This window comes from Homalodisca vitripennis, chromosome 2 (assembly GCF_021130785.1).
Source record: "Homalodisca vitripennis isolate AUS2020 chromosome 2, UT_GWSS_2.1, whole genome shotgun sequence".
Classification (NCBI taxonomy): Eukaryota; Metazoa; Arthropoda; class Insecta; order Hemiptera; family Cicadellidae; genus Homalodisca; species Homalodisca vitripennis.
Genome location: NC_060208.1, coordinates 216,594,779 through 216,609,146, shown reverse-complemented (window position 1 = coordinate 216,609,146; position 14,368 = coordinate 216,594,779). Strand labels below are relative to the sequence as shown.

Here is a 14,368-nt window from a genome sequence, read left to right as displayed (position 1 = left end):
GTACTCATATCCTCACTGATACTGAAATACTGATTTGAGGCTGACAACTACAAAATAAATACTGCAATCTGTAACGCTCCAACTGCAAAATCTTGCTACTTCACAATGTAATCACTTATCAACCTGGTGTCAGTGTGATATTCTTGAATTAGTTATTGAGTAATCAATATATATGTTTCAAAGAAAACTAAACCGTATATATATATATATATATTAAAAGTGTTTAATTATGTAAACTATGATTATATATTTTATGCTTTTAATTCAAATGAGACCTTATTTAATACAAAACTGTGTTAATATACCAAAACTGCACTAAAGAAATTTAAATTACTTATAAAACAGAATTTTATGTTCATAACCTTACAGAATACCCAGTGTAACAGCTCATTTAACTCTGTTCAAAGAAGTAGAAGTTCACTTTATCGTATAATTAACATTTTCGTATTTTGAATAATAATAATAAATTATGTTTATACATTTTTTACATAATTGTGTTGTACTTTTGAACACTATTAATTACATTAAATCATTTACAAAACTGTGAATTCGATACTGATTTCAAGTATTCAGTGTTTAAAGGGTTACAAGTACGGAAATACAGATTTAGAGTAACGAGTATTTAAAGCATTACAAGTACAGAATACTGATTTAGAGTATCTAGTATTTAAAACGTTACCAGTATGTAAATACTGATTTCAAGTATCCCGTATTTGTCCTTTGTATCGCTGAGTAACGGTATCAGAAGTAACTGTTGCAGGTTTGTACTGATTTAGCCCATATCTAATTAAGACCAGTGATAGGAAAAATGACATAGTAAAGGAAACATAACAACAAAACAAATATCTTTAAACCAAGAAAGATACAGTAAATAATTTTTTTGTTTTATTTTGTATATTTTTCTAAAGTTATCTATCTTTTATTATTCAAAAGAAGTTACTTATAGAACAAATTGTGTTTAGAATATAAAAATATGTGTAGAGTTGATGCAGATGATTTGGTTATTTTTAAAATAAATTATTATTGGTTGATTACATAGATGTATAATGATTAAATACTGTTTGGTAATTTCAATATAAAAAACCGGATCGGCTTATCATACTCTTCCCTCAATTTTGCAGATATTAACAGATTTTTAAGTATTGTCTTTTCTTTCTTATATAGCCTATTCATAATAAATTATTTATGATCTCCTTTGCTTTTTGAATATAGTTAGTTACTTGTGTAATATAGTTAGCCAAAGCAACCATTGAAATGCCCCACTAAAACACTAAATATTTTAGCTCGTTACATTTTGATTATAGTAAGTTAGACTATTATTAGTTTTAACAGAATTTTACCATGCCATGAAATCCTCATATCTCACACTTATCGTTACACATTTACAATTATCATTCTCCCCTGAAATGTCATGAACATGCTGGAACACAAATTTTATGAGAATAAACACAAATTGTCTTATTAACAGTTGTCTTAAACTGTTGCCTAATTTTTTTTCACAAGCAACAGTTGTAATCATAGATTACTTTATATTCTATTTCTATTCATAAAACTAATTAGTTAATATTGCTAACCTTTTATTATTTATGATTTTAAGTCAAGGCCTGAAAAATTCTGAGTTTTAACCTTTCAACATGCAGGTTAAAAATGGCTTGATGTTAGGCAGATTTTTGGCTGAACACAAATATATTTTTAGAGTTGTGAAAAATACTGTGTGTATTTTAAAATAGTCATAACTTATTTGTACTTAAATAAGAGGTAACATTATGAAAATACTTAATGTCAATTTATAGACTTCTGTTGGTTGCAGAATAGTGGGCACCATGACAATCAAATTAGTCAACCAAATTATCACTTAGAAATGTCTAAACTATGAAATACAAAATCATTTGAATCACAGTTGTTGACATTTAGTCATTGCCAGTTTTTTTTATGTATTGTTTAAAATAAATCAATTTAAGTAAAATCATTTTGTATAAGTTTAAAAAGTGTAGTGTATTTCATGATGTATAACTATAAATATATGGTTCATTTCATAGTTTTTCTGTTTTCGTTTATATATTTTTGTTGATATCTTAAAAAATACAGTTTCTTGTTTTGCTGGTTATTAGGTAGATTTTGTATACAAAATTAGCCTATTGCCACTGTCCTCATGGTAACACTTACCGAACAACTGTCCCAAAAAAGGACCAAACAAGTTTAAATTTTGTAAAAAAAATTTAAATTATAAATATTTTGCCTAAGTTTGTTGTACACCATTTCATTTCAATATGGTGACCATTCAAACTTAAAACATATTCAGAACTGCTTTATTTAGTAAAGCTATAGAAAAGACAAAATGTGTTTTGAAATAATTTAACTTTGACTGAATACTTGGTAATCAACAATATTTTAGTATCTGTAATGGTTTTCAAGATGTTGATTATACACGTAAATTCCATAAGATTTCGATAAAAAAAAACTGGCAACAAGAATGTTGAAACAAGTTCAAACCTATTACAAAAATTAATCTTATAAATGTTTCGATTAAGTTTATTGGCTAGTTTGGTACACGATTTTGTTTCAATCTTTAAACAATTCGAAACTCATTTATTTTTGAGGCTATAGAAAAAATTTTAAATGTTATGGAATGCTTATAGAATTTCCTAAACTTTTTAATGCAGACATCTTTTGTACCTTTAACAGTTTTTGAGTACATGTATGTAAATTCCATGAGAATACATCAATAATATTTCAGTCAAAACAGAATCTACCTACTTCTTTCAACCGAGTTGGAAGGACTTTTAAATGGTCTAATACGCTTCACTTTAATACAAGGGCTGGAAGAAAACTTCAAATAAAAAAAATTATATATAAAAATTGTATATACCAATTTACGATATTGTTACTAAGAAAGTATTCACTCTAACTATTTAAAACTGTAACGAAGATGGCAAGATGGCGTCGTCTCTTGGCGTCCTTTCTCGGCTTGGCGTCTTCATGTGTAAATTCCTTCATCCAATTCTATCATCTTCTTGTTACACTTTTTATTCCAAAATTTTGCAAAATCCAACTTGAAAACACTTTTCCTAGCCGTTAAAACTGTATTTGACACTGGATTACACTGTTTGAATAATTTTGATGTTCACCAGTCTCTTCGGAGGCGTGGGTTCGAATCCCACCGCTGCCACCAAATCTGTAACGCAACCGATTTGGGGATTAATTGGTATCCGCTGCCACCACCGGATGATTCCGGAAAAAGAAATAAAGTTTGTGCAACAACGTTTGAATTTTAAAAACACTGTTTATTAATGATTAATTTATAAAAATCACACAATTTACATTGGTTAAAAAGGGGAGAGCACTTTTGAATGATATAAAGTATTGAATTACATTATTGAAAGAATTTAGCAAATTTTATAATAGGGCGACAGAGAGTTACATGTCTACGAGTCTGAGGCCTGAACTAGACTAGCCTTCCAGCACACGCAGGTGCTGACTCTGCATTGTCAGCAGTCTTACTGCTGACCTCCTCAACAGTGCTGTACACTTTACAATTATTATGTCTTTAGTTAAATTTTAACAATGAACGAAATTTTTATAAAACCAAATAAAGCATAATTTCTTGAATTATTGTTAATATTGGGTTTGGGTCGTTACAAAACTAAAATTTCTATTTCCAGATGGTATTGGCTGGGTTCAATCCAAAGAATATTTTAGAAATCGGCTCAAGAGCAATAAGCTTTTGGAAATTCCAGAAGTTCCAAGAGAGAATGATTCTGGGATCAACCGTGAGGAACTTGGAAGGCCGACTGGCGCAGTCAGAGACATCATATGAAGCCATAATTAAGCAACTCAAGGTTTACATCCAGAAAGAGACCCAAAGGACTGAGAGTGAGTATGTCAACTCTAATTCTATCTTACGGCAGGCTAAGTAGTAATAATTATTGATTAAGGTCAATTTTAAACTGTATACAGAAACATTATGTTAAATGCTAAAATTTAACTAAATCATAATAAAACCATGTTGCTCTTCGTTAAAGGCACCATACTTATAGATTGTTGACAATGGTTTGAAGAGTGAATCAATATAAACATTATTAGGCACTTAACCAATAAAAATGAATTGGGCATATGAGAATATTTGTTTCAATGTTTACGTATTCGGATTTCTAATATCCAAGATTTCCAGTCCACACTATATCAAAACATTGCTTGTTTTGGAAAGCAAGTAACGTTTCCTTGCACCACTACTCCAGAGCTGCGGTCAGTGTTATGCACAGGTGTTTCAGTCTCTTTTTTCACTCGCTATTAACTAACATCATTTTGGATGGTCTACGACCTGTTCTCAATTTGTTGTCCACATGTAAAATGTTTAACACAATTATTAATTACGCGCACTGTGAGATTCATGAACATAATTCGATTTTTAAACAAAATAAATGTGAAATTAGCTGAAATTTATTTTCAGGTTGAAGACGCAATGAGTGGTAAAATAGTGAGGGAGTGGGTTAAAATGTTGCTGGTCACCCATATGACGTGTGTTTTTTTAAAAACACTGGATGAACATATGTAGAAAAATAGTTTAAGGCACGCAGAACCTAGGGTTAAGGTGTGGTTTATATGCACTTTTATGAAATAATAAAATTGGCTTGAAAATTATTGTTTACTAGATTTTTTTCAAAACAGTACCTTCTTTCCGAATAGAATAGAAAAATCTCTTTATTTGTATTTTATATGAGAAAAACAATTGTGTGATATTATATTCATAGAATGTACAATAGTTTGTCTGTCAAGTGGTAGAACATATACAAAGTTTAGATCGTTTGTTACAGTAAGTTGCTCTCCACAGTCTTGCCAGTTAGTATCTGTACATGATTTGGTTGATTTTTATGTAGTCTGCTACCAATATAGTCAGGTTTCTTCCCAAAAAGTATCGTTGTATGTCATAAAGACACAAAGTAGGATGTATATCTTGTGTGGTATCCACGGTGTTGTTATTTCTTTGCGAATTTTTATTGTCAGCATATAATATTACATTTTGTGTGTGCAAGTTAACAACCGTCATGAACCTTAATTTCTTAAAGGTATTTTGACGTGTTTCCTTTTGCTGTAGGTTGGTAAGGATTCTTATTGCCTGTTTCTGTAAATAAAAGCTCCTTATGTTTGTCTTAGATGTACCTCCCCTTGCAATTAGACCATGTCTGATATGTGCCACTCAAAGTCCGAAGTATGGTGTTCTATCGGTGATGTCAGAAATCATTTCTATTCTTCTTAAGGCAATAAGACCAGTTGAAATCCTTTTTCATAAATGATCTGCGTCAATAACTAGTCCACGAAGTTTCACTTCTTTTTCAAGATTTCGTTTGCAAGTCAAGTTGGTTCTATTTATATGTTTTAAAAGAGGATTTGTTTTGTTTTTAAGACTTTTGATAACAGTACCACAATAATAAGAAGAATGTAAATGTAACATTCTTGGATCTCTTCCATCTAAATACTAACGTTAGTGGCTTGGAAGTCAAATTTCACTTAGTGCTGTTACTAATTTCAGATAAAAAAAAACAAGTATTTATGGTGCAAATCAATGCATATATGTTTTGTTTCAGGGCTGCAAAAAGAGATGGAATTGTACAGCAGAAGAATACAAGATCTTGAGGAAAAAAATAAAAACAAAAATAAGCAAATTTTTAATCTTCATGTAAGTATTACATAATTTAAATTTTATGAATTTACCAATTACTCATTTTATCTATTAAAATGTATCTATAATCTACAGTTAAGTCGTCAATCCAAATTAATAAATTAGTTTCTCTACTGAGGTACTCTCTACAAACATGAAACCGTCTGTAGGTAAGCCCTTGTTAAAAAGGGTGATCTTGACAAGTTGGTAACTTATAGTCCAACAGTCCTACTTGCTACTAACAATTGGGATTTTGCTGAGGAAAGAGCATTCAGAAGTATTCAATTAATTTAAAAAGTTCACTATAGTAATAATAGTATTTATAGTCTAAGAAAAACAGCACTAACAATTAAATCCATACAATATTGTTATTTATACATAATAAGGTATGGTGAGAAAGAATGTCAATCAATTTGAATGTTGAATTAAGCTCCATTTCACCTTCCGCTTAATGCAGCATCTGAAATCTGACACTGTCAAAGATCGACTCCTGGATACAAGATACAAGATACAAGATCGTTTATTTTCCATTAAGTAATACAGTGATTACAATAGGCATCGTCAGTTACATTTTGTTATTATCTACAAACAAGATTGTTCATTATCATAAATAAACATATAGATACACACAAAAATAAATAGCACATATAACACAGACATTATAAAATATTACATAAAATAAATTAACAGTTATTATCAAGTTTGTAAAATTGATCCTGCTAAAGCGTTCGTGTCACATGTCATGTACTCCTCAATATTATAAAATGGATTTTCTGCCAACCAACCCTTGAGTAATAATTTAAATTTATTTAGTTCAAGGTACCAACATTCCTTTGGCAGTTTATTAAAAAGTGCAATGTTCATGCAATAATGGCTGACCTGGGCTTTCTTGAGCCTTACAAATGGTAATTCTAGCTTATAATTAGATCTCGTATTATAATTGTGTATGTCCTGTCTTAGCTGGTAATTATCAATATTTTCCCTAACATTGACTAGAGCAGAGAAAATATACATGTTTATAACAGTCATTATTTTATATTCTTTAAAAATAGGACGACAGTGTTCTCTACTACCAGTATTTTTGATAACCCTTAGTGCCATTTTTTGCCATATCAAAACTCTCTGAACCCCACAGCTGTTCCCCCATAGATTTATACCATACGATAATATAGAATGAAAAAAAGCATAATATGACATAATTAACATTTTTTTACTAACACAGAGACTTAATTTACGTAACAAATATATAACTCTAGATAACTTAACACATAATTGACTAGTATGATTATCCCAGCTTAGTTTGCTATCCAAGTGAATTCCTAAAAGTTTAACAGAACTCTTTATGCTGTTGTTGTCCAAAGAGAAAAATATTTCTTCGGTTTTACCAGCATTTACAGTCAACATATTGTTTTTGAACCATTCAAGCGCTATTTGTAAAGATTGATTTTGCAATGTAACTAAGTCATTAAGGTGTTTGCTTGAATTGAATAAAGTTGTGTCGTCCGCATATAAAACTGATGCACAGGGCATACTATTGGCAAAATCATTAATGGCTATAATAAACAAAAAAGGACCAAGTACCGATCCTTGTGGTACACCAACTTGCACATTTTTGTAATCTGAGAAATCAGAACCCTGAATCACAATTTGACTTCTGTTTGTTAAATATGATGATAACAAGAAAAGTTCTTTACCTCTAACTCCGTAGCTGTGTAATTTTTTAACAAGAAGCTTGTGTGGTATACTATCAAATGCTTTTGACAAGTCAATTAGAGTAGCAGAGCATGGATCTCTGTTTTCAAAACTTATGAGGACCTTTTCAACAATTGATTGAACTGCTTTTGATGTGTTTTTTCCTGGTAAAAATCCAAACTGTTCTTCACACAAAAGCGAGCTACTGTCAAAAAAATTATACAGCTGATCTTTAACACAACACTCAAATATTTTACTCACTATAGGGACTAATGATATTGGCCTGTAGCTAGAGGGACTGTTTCTATCACCTTTCTTGAATATTGGTGTAATCCTCACTACCTTAAGTTTGCTAGGAAAAATCCCAGGAATCTAGTGCCTAAGTCTGACTGAAGAGATCCAAAAACAAGTCGGTAACGAAGATGTTCAAAATAAATTCCTTACATCGTTTTGACATAAGAGACAACCAGAATACAAAAGAGCTCTGCCTGGTTTACCCAGCAGCCATCAAATTTAATCTAAATGAAGAGGTGTTCTCATAGTTGTTCGATTACTTGAGAAGATGTTACCAATACCCATCCTCAATTCATCTCTAAATCACTTATGAATGATATTCTTTAAATTAATGCAGCAGTCACAAGAGAACCACCCCATTCTCCCACCTCTTATTGGGCAGACAGTATTTGTGCAAACTGGAAAGAATTCCTTGGGGACTATATTGTGAGGAGTGTTGGATGAACATGGTTGATTTGTGTGATTCTCACCAAATGAAAGTTCCAAACACAACAGCAGAAGTGCCTACTACTGTTTGATCAACCATTTAGGACCAAGTTGAATTTACTGAATGATTACATCATTTCCTTACATTTTTCTTATCCTGATGTGGGAGAAGATGGTATGAAAGAACAAAGCTGTAAGACAGAGAAAGTAAAGTGGGGTTTGCAATGTCAATGTATTGTGTTCATCTTTGTTCCCAAGTCACATGAATCAAAGAGTGTGCTTGGCACATTTTTTTATTTATTCAGGGACTTAAACCGTGAGAAACTTGAGTCCTTACTTATGAAATAAGTTAAAGTCTGGGTAAAACTTTTTATTCCAGACTGGAGACCAGTGAGTGAGGGAGTGCCACAATGCTCTATACTTAGTCCTATTTTTCCAATACTTTATCTGAGTGTTTGTTAATCAATCAAATATTATGCTGTATTATTGTTTATATTTTTCACAACATAGACTACTTAGTGTTTGACTAAAAATATAAGCAATTATATTTGGGTAAAATGGGTAATCTTAGTCTGTAAGAAGGGAGTCTGAAAGAAAATAGGATTTATAAATTATCAAGTAGGAATAATTAGGATTATCAATCAAAACTGTCAGGATGAAAATGGTAGTGGACATTAAGAATAAAATAAGGCAATTTTTTTTAACCAACCAAAAGGGTTTACAGGATTTGAATAACTACAGTTTTGGAAGACATAATAAACTTTTATGATGTAGAGGATGTGACAAAAACTCAACTTAAAATGTAAAACTCAAAAAGGCAATGTAAGAATGTCTAAAAAAGTCCAAAATTGGTATTCTAAATTTACTACTTAAATTGGTCTGACACGAAAATAATGCAAAAATATGATCTATTATTATTTTGTTGATATCTCTTTATTTTCTGTTTTTTGTTTAGGTACAAGTTGAAGAGCTGCGTAAACAACATAATTTACAAGGTGTATTGGACAATAGCGTCCGTGTTAACAATGTAGAACGCAACTGTCGGCCTACTGAAGGCAGGGTTGCGAGATCTCCTAACTTCCTAGACCGCAGGGGCAACCATGAACATGTGGATCAAATGTTCTGTTCTCAGCAGTTTCCAACTGCTCCTAGTGAGTACAATTTTTTTATCTTCAGAGAAGTTAGTTTAGGTGATATGTGACTGTGCTTTGTTCATGTCTCTCCCATACATGAACAACGAAGAATATTATAATAGTAAAAAATGCTTAATCTTACGTTCAGTGTAGATAGCCATAATTTTTTTGGACTATCAAGCTTTGGAAATTCTTATCCTTATATGAGTGTGTAAGCTTTGGCCAAACGAAAGGAAACATTTTAGCAGTGTTTGATGAAAATGCAGACAATCTTAATTCTTAGGTTTATGTGGCCAATGTCGTGACTCACTAGTGTTACCTGTTTTTTCGGTTTGCACCTCTCAAAAAAATTTCTAACCCTATGAAAATCTTGAAATATTTTAACCTGACCATCCCTAAATTATATAATGCCCCCTGAAGGGTGGGTGTGGAGGTTCAATGCAGCATAGCATTACGTAACTATTAAATTCAACAATTAATTGCTTGAATATGTTCACAAAATTTGCTTAGTTCCCCCAAAAACTTTAAAGTTAGTACAGTATTATACTCCTCCTTTCCCATAAAAGCAAATGGAAAGAATGTAAAACTTGCGAAACATCATCTCTATCATAAAATCAAACATGCAAGTTGGTAAAAAAGAATGACAGCGAGGAGTGAAATCCATGTGTAGATGTTGAATCATCTCTCAAAGCATGTGCATTACAATTGTAACATTACAGTGAGTTCCTCACCAAGAGATGGTGTAATAATTTTACTTTGCCCATGGCTGTATGTAATATGATATTACCAATGATTATAAATATCTGTATGTCAAATAAAGATTTATTATTATTGTCTTGCTACGTTATGGCTGAATTTAGATTTTGGTTAAAATCTCTTAAAAAGTAAGAAGGGAAAAACTGTTTCGATCATTGATTTTAAATTACAAAATTTACATACCAAAAAGAAACACCAAACAGTTTAAAACGGCGTTTTGCAGTTTTAGAATGCTAATTTTATATTAAAAAATAAGAGTTTAAAATTATCTATATTATATTACAATTTTAGAATGATATATATGTATTATGTATATTAGTAACAGCATACGTAATAATTATCAAGGGGGGTTAGTTTTACTGTTACAAGAGGGAGGAGGTCTAAAAAATTGGATTTTAGCATTACCTAACCAAGGAACAACCCCCTGACACCAGAGAGAGCTATCCTTAGTTGAAAAATGATAAATCAAAACTGGCTTGACCAGTAATGCATATCTGCAGGTGATTGATGGGGTGCAGTTTTATCATGATCAGCTGAAACCAATCACCTATCGATCTATTCAGTGATTAATATGGATTCTTTATCGCAGACCAAGAGGTTCAAGACTATCTGATGCCGTCAATCTTCATTGAATTAATCTTTCTCCTGAATTATTAGTTCTAAGCATTCTTTATTATTCTTGGACAATGGTATTTTATAATAATGTATAATACACTGGTATGGAATTTTTACAGGTACTTTGTATTCAGGTATTCTTTGTGAATTCTATTTCATGTTTGGTTTTGTAACCACTTTCTGCTATGGTAGATTTTTCAGTATAGTGATCAATACTTATTAATTTGCTATAAACATAATCTTTATTTATGGTCAAGTGTACAAAGATGAACACAATACATTGACATTGCAAACCCCACTTTCTCTGTCTTACAGCTTGTTCTTCTACATGATCACCCATTTTCTGCTTTGTATCCTTGGTGGAAGTAAGTTGGTTTTAATGGAAAAGACATTTTTTGTATACTTCCACATTTAATTTATTAAAATAGCGCTTTCGCCGGTTAAGGCATCATCAGTTTGACATTGTTTACAGAAAAAAACATATGTGTAAAATAGAATAAACATATGATAAAAATAGAATAAAATTTAAAACTAACTGTAAAGACCAAAAACTAATAAATTACAAAAGAATTATGTAGAAAAATATGGTTTGCAATTCATAATTTTGGAATGGATTTCTTTTTTCACTAATGGTATAAAAATATCACTGAAATTTACGGAAGGTTGGGAAATACAATTATCTTTTAAAACTGTCATACAAGCACTTTCAATTTTATTTCTTTTAGTCCAGGAAGATTCTTTAAACACTACACTAGACGATTCAAAATTTATATGATGATTTTCCTTTACTGCATGTTCAACTAATTTAGATTTTTCAATGTTTTCTTTTTTATAATTATAAATATGTTCTTTTACCCTAATTTCCAAAGGTCTTGATGTTTGGCCGATATACGTCTTGTTGCAACCACAGTCAATTTTATATATCACATTCTTGGTTTCTTGATGTTTGTTTTTCGGTTTTAATTTTGTCAAGTAGCTTCTTATATTATTTTGGGACTTAAAAACAGTGCGGATGTTAAATTTATAATTTATCCTACGAATTTTTTCTGATGTTCCTTTTACATAAGGAATAGTTACGGTAGTGAGATATTTAGGATTGTCTGTTTTGGTAATTTGCTTGCAACTTTTGTTTTTAGCCTTAGATCGTTCAATAATTGATGGAGGGTAGTTGTTTTTAATCAAAAGTTCTGTAGTATAATTTTTTCCTAAAATTTTATCTTTGTTATCAGTTACCAAATTATTAATCTTCTGGAACAAACTTTGTACTAATCCAATTTTTACATGTTGAGGATGATTTGAACTATAATTAAGGTACTGCCCACTGAAAGTCTTCTTGTAAAATAATGTTGTTTTAATTGTGTTTTCTTTTGTTTTTGTTATCAAAATATCAAGAAATGGAATTTCACTGTTAACCTCATTTTCAATAGTAAATTTTATCAATGGTCTAATAGAATTGATGTGTTTTAAAAATTCGTCTTGGATGTTAATTTTATTTTCCCATACACAAAAGACATCATCAACATACCGTAACCAAATTTTGGGTTTAATACTCCAATTTTCAAAAGCAATGTCTTCAAAGTGGTCCATAAATATGTTGCTAATTATTGGGCTCAGAACACCACCCATAGGTAAACCGGATACTTGATTGTAAAATCTATCTTTTAACTGAAGATAGTTGTGGCTAACACATACAGTAAGAAGTTCCATTACACAGTTAATAGATAATGTTGTTCTCATACTGAAGTTGTTATCATTAGAAAGTCGTTGTCACAAAGTCTCAGACACAAAGCTTCAGAGACAGGTACATTTGTAAACAGACTATTTACGTCGTAGCTGACCATAATATCACTGTAATCAATATTAATATTTTTTATTTTATTGATAAAATCTTCTGAATTCTTGATGTAAGAATTAGCTTGTCCAAATAATTGACTAATAATAGGTAACAAAAATTTTGATAACTTTGATACAGGAGAGTCAATGGAACTTACAATTGGCCTAAGAGGAATTAAATCTTTGTGAATTTTTGGTAGTCCATACAAATGTGGTGGCTTTGAATATTGAGGGCTTAATTTTACAATAAGAGGTTTACCTGATTCATTTTCATGGTTTTTTAGTATCTGTTTTATAATTTTCTCAATTTTTACTGTAGGATCCTTATTTATTGAAGTATATTCATCACAGTTAACTAATTTATTAATTTTACTATCATACTCTTCCTTGTCCAAGATAACTGTAACTTTACCCTTATCAGCAGGAAGAATTACTATGGATTCATCATTTCTTAGCGATTTAAGAGCACTAATCTCTGTGAAAGTAAGATTGCTTTTGGGTCTATTTGACTTTTCCAGTGTTTGTCGGATCAAAGCCCGGTAATAGTCTTGCTGTTCAGGAGGTAATAGATTAGCAGCTGAATCTGTTGGCATAACTATATCCACTGAAAAGTGTCCATTTGATATTGAAAAATTTAGGCCTTTGCTCAACAAGTTTAACTCACAATCTGTCATCGATTTGTTAGAAAGATTAAGAACAAACTGATTATTATTTGTCTGGTTACTATCGGAGTAAGGTAATTCGGAATCAGAAAAAGGACATATTATAACCGGCGAAAGCGCTATTTTAATAAATTAAATGTGGAAGTATACAAAAAATGTCTTTTCCATTAAAAATGATCACCCATATCAGAATAAGAAAAATTTATGAAAATTATGTTATTATTCAGTAAATTCAACTTGGTCCTAAATGGTTGACCAAACAGTAGTAGGCACTTGTGCTGTTGTGTTTGGAATTCTCCTCATTTGGCTGAGAATCACAGACATCAACCATGTTCCTCCTCACAACATAGTCCCCTAGGAATTCTTCACAATTTGCATAAATACTGTCTGCCCAATAACAGGTGGGAGAATTGAGGTTCTTGTGTGACTGCTGCATTAATTTAAAGGATGTCATGAATGATTTAGAAGTGAATTGGGGGTGGGCATTGGTGACAACTACTCAAGTAATCTGAATTATGATAACCTCTTCATCTAGATTAAACTTGATGGCTGCTGGGTAAAACCAGGCAGAGCTCTTTTGTAGTCTGGGTGTCTCTGATACAGTAACAACGTTAGGAATTTATTTTGAACATCTTCATCACCAACTTGTTTTTGGATCTCTTCAGACAGAGTTAGGCAGCAGATTACAGGTGTCAATCTTCAACAGTGTCATATTTCAGATGCTGCACTAAGCGGAAGGTGAAATGGAGCTTAATTCAACATTCAAATTTATTGAACTTCCTTCTCACCATTCCTTATTATGTATAAATAACTTAACATTGTATGTATTTAACTGTTAGTGCCATTTTTCTTAGACTGTAAATACTTTTATAACTATAGTGAACTTTTAAAATCACTTGTATGTTTTTCAGGGCCTGTACTCACTTTCCATCCTTCTGGCCAGCTTGTGTTCAAATCTCCCAACTGTTAGAAAATACTGATAATCTTATATAAATGTTGTAATCTTTGTGTATATCCTTGTTAAAAGATTTAAACATTCTCATTCAAATGTACTATAGTTATTAAAATTTATTACATACAGGTATTAGTACTGTACTAGATTCAATACTGTAAGGTATTTTGATAATCTTATATAAATGCTGTAATCTTTGTATATATCCTTGTTAAAAGATTTAAACATTCTCATTAAAATGTACTATAGTTATTAAAATTTATTACATACAGGTATTAGTACTGTACTAGATTCAATACTGTAAGGTATTTTGTTAAGCTTTCAATAAACTAATGCTACAACTGAA

General features: G+C 31.0%; 1 protein-coding gene across 4 annotated transcripts in view; it reads left to right on the top strand.

Moving 5' to 3' along the window:
- Positions 1 to 14,368, top strand: part of LOC124355410 (E3 ubiquitin-protein ligase CCNB1IP1-like) — a 22,183-nt gene extending 7,815 nt beyond the window's left edge. For 2 of the 4 annotated variants that reach the window (XM_046806547.1, XM_046806545.1), the window contains exons 2-5: positions 3,663 to 3,873; positions 5,586 to 5,677; positions 9,027 to 9,222; positions 13,982 to 14,368. In XM_046806547.1, coding sequence (XP_046662503.1) covers positions 3,663 to 3,873; positions 5,586 to 5,677; positions 9,027 to 9,222; positions 13,982 to 14,040 — 558 coding nt within the window. In that variant the 3' untranslated portion in view covers positions 14,041 to 14,368. Of the gene's footprint in view, positions 1 to 613; positions 761 to 3,662; positions 3,874 to 5,585; positions 5,678 to 9,026; positions 9,223 to 13,981 lie in introns of those variants that run through there. The other 2 variants (XR_006921760.1, XM_046806546.1) reach the window with 2 other exon arrangements.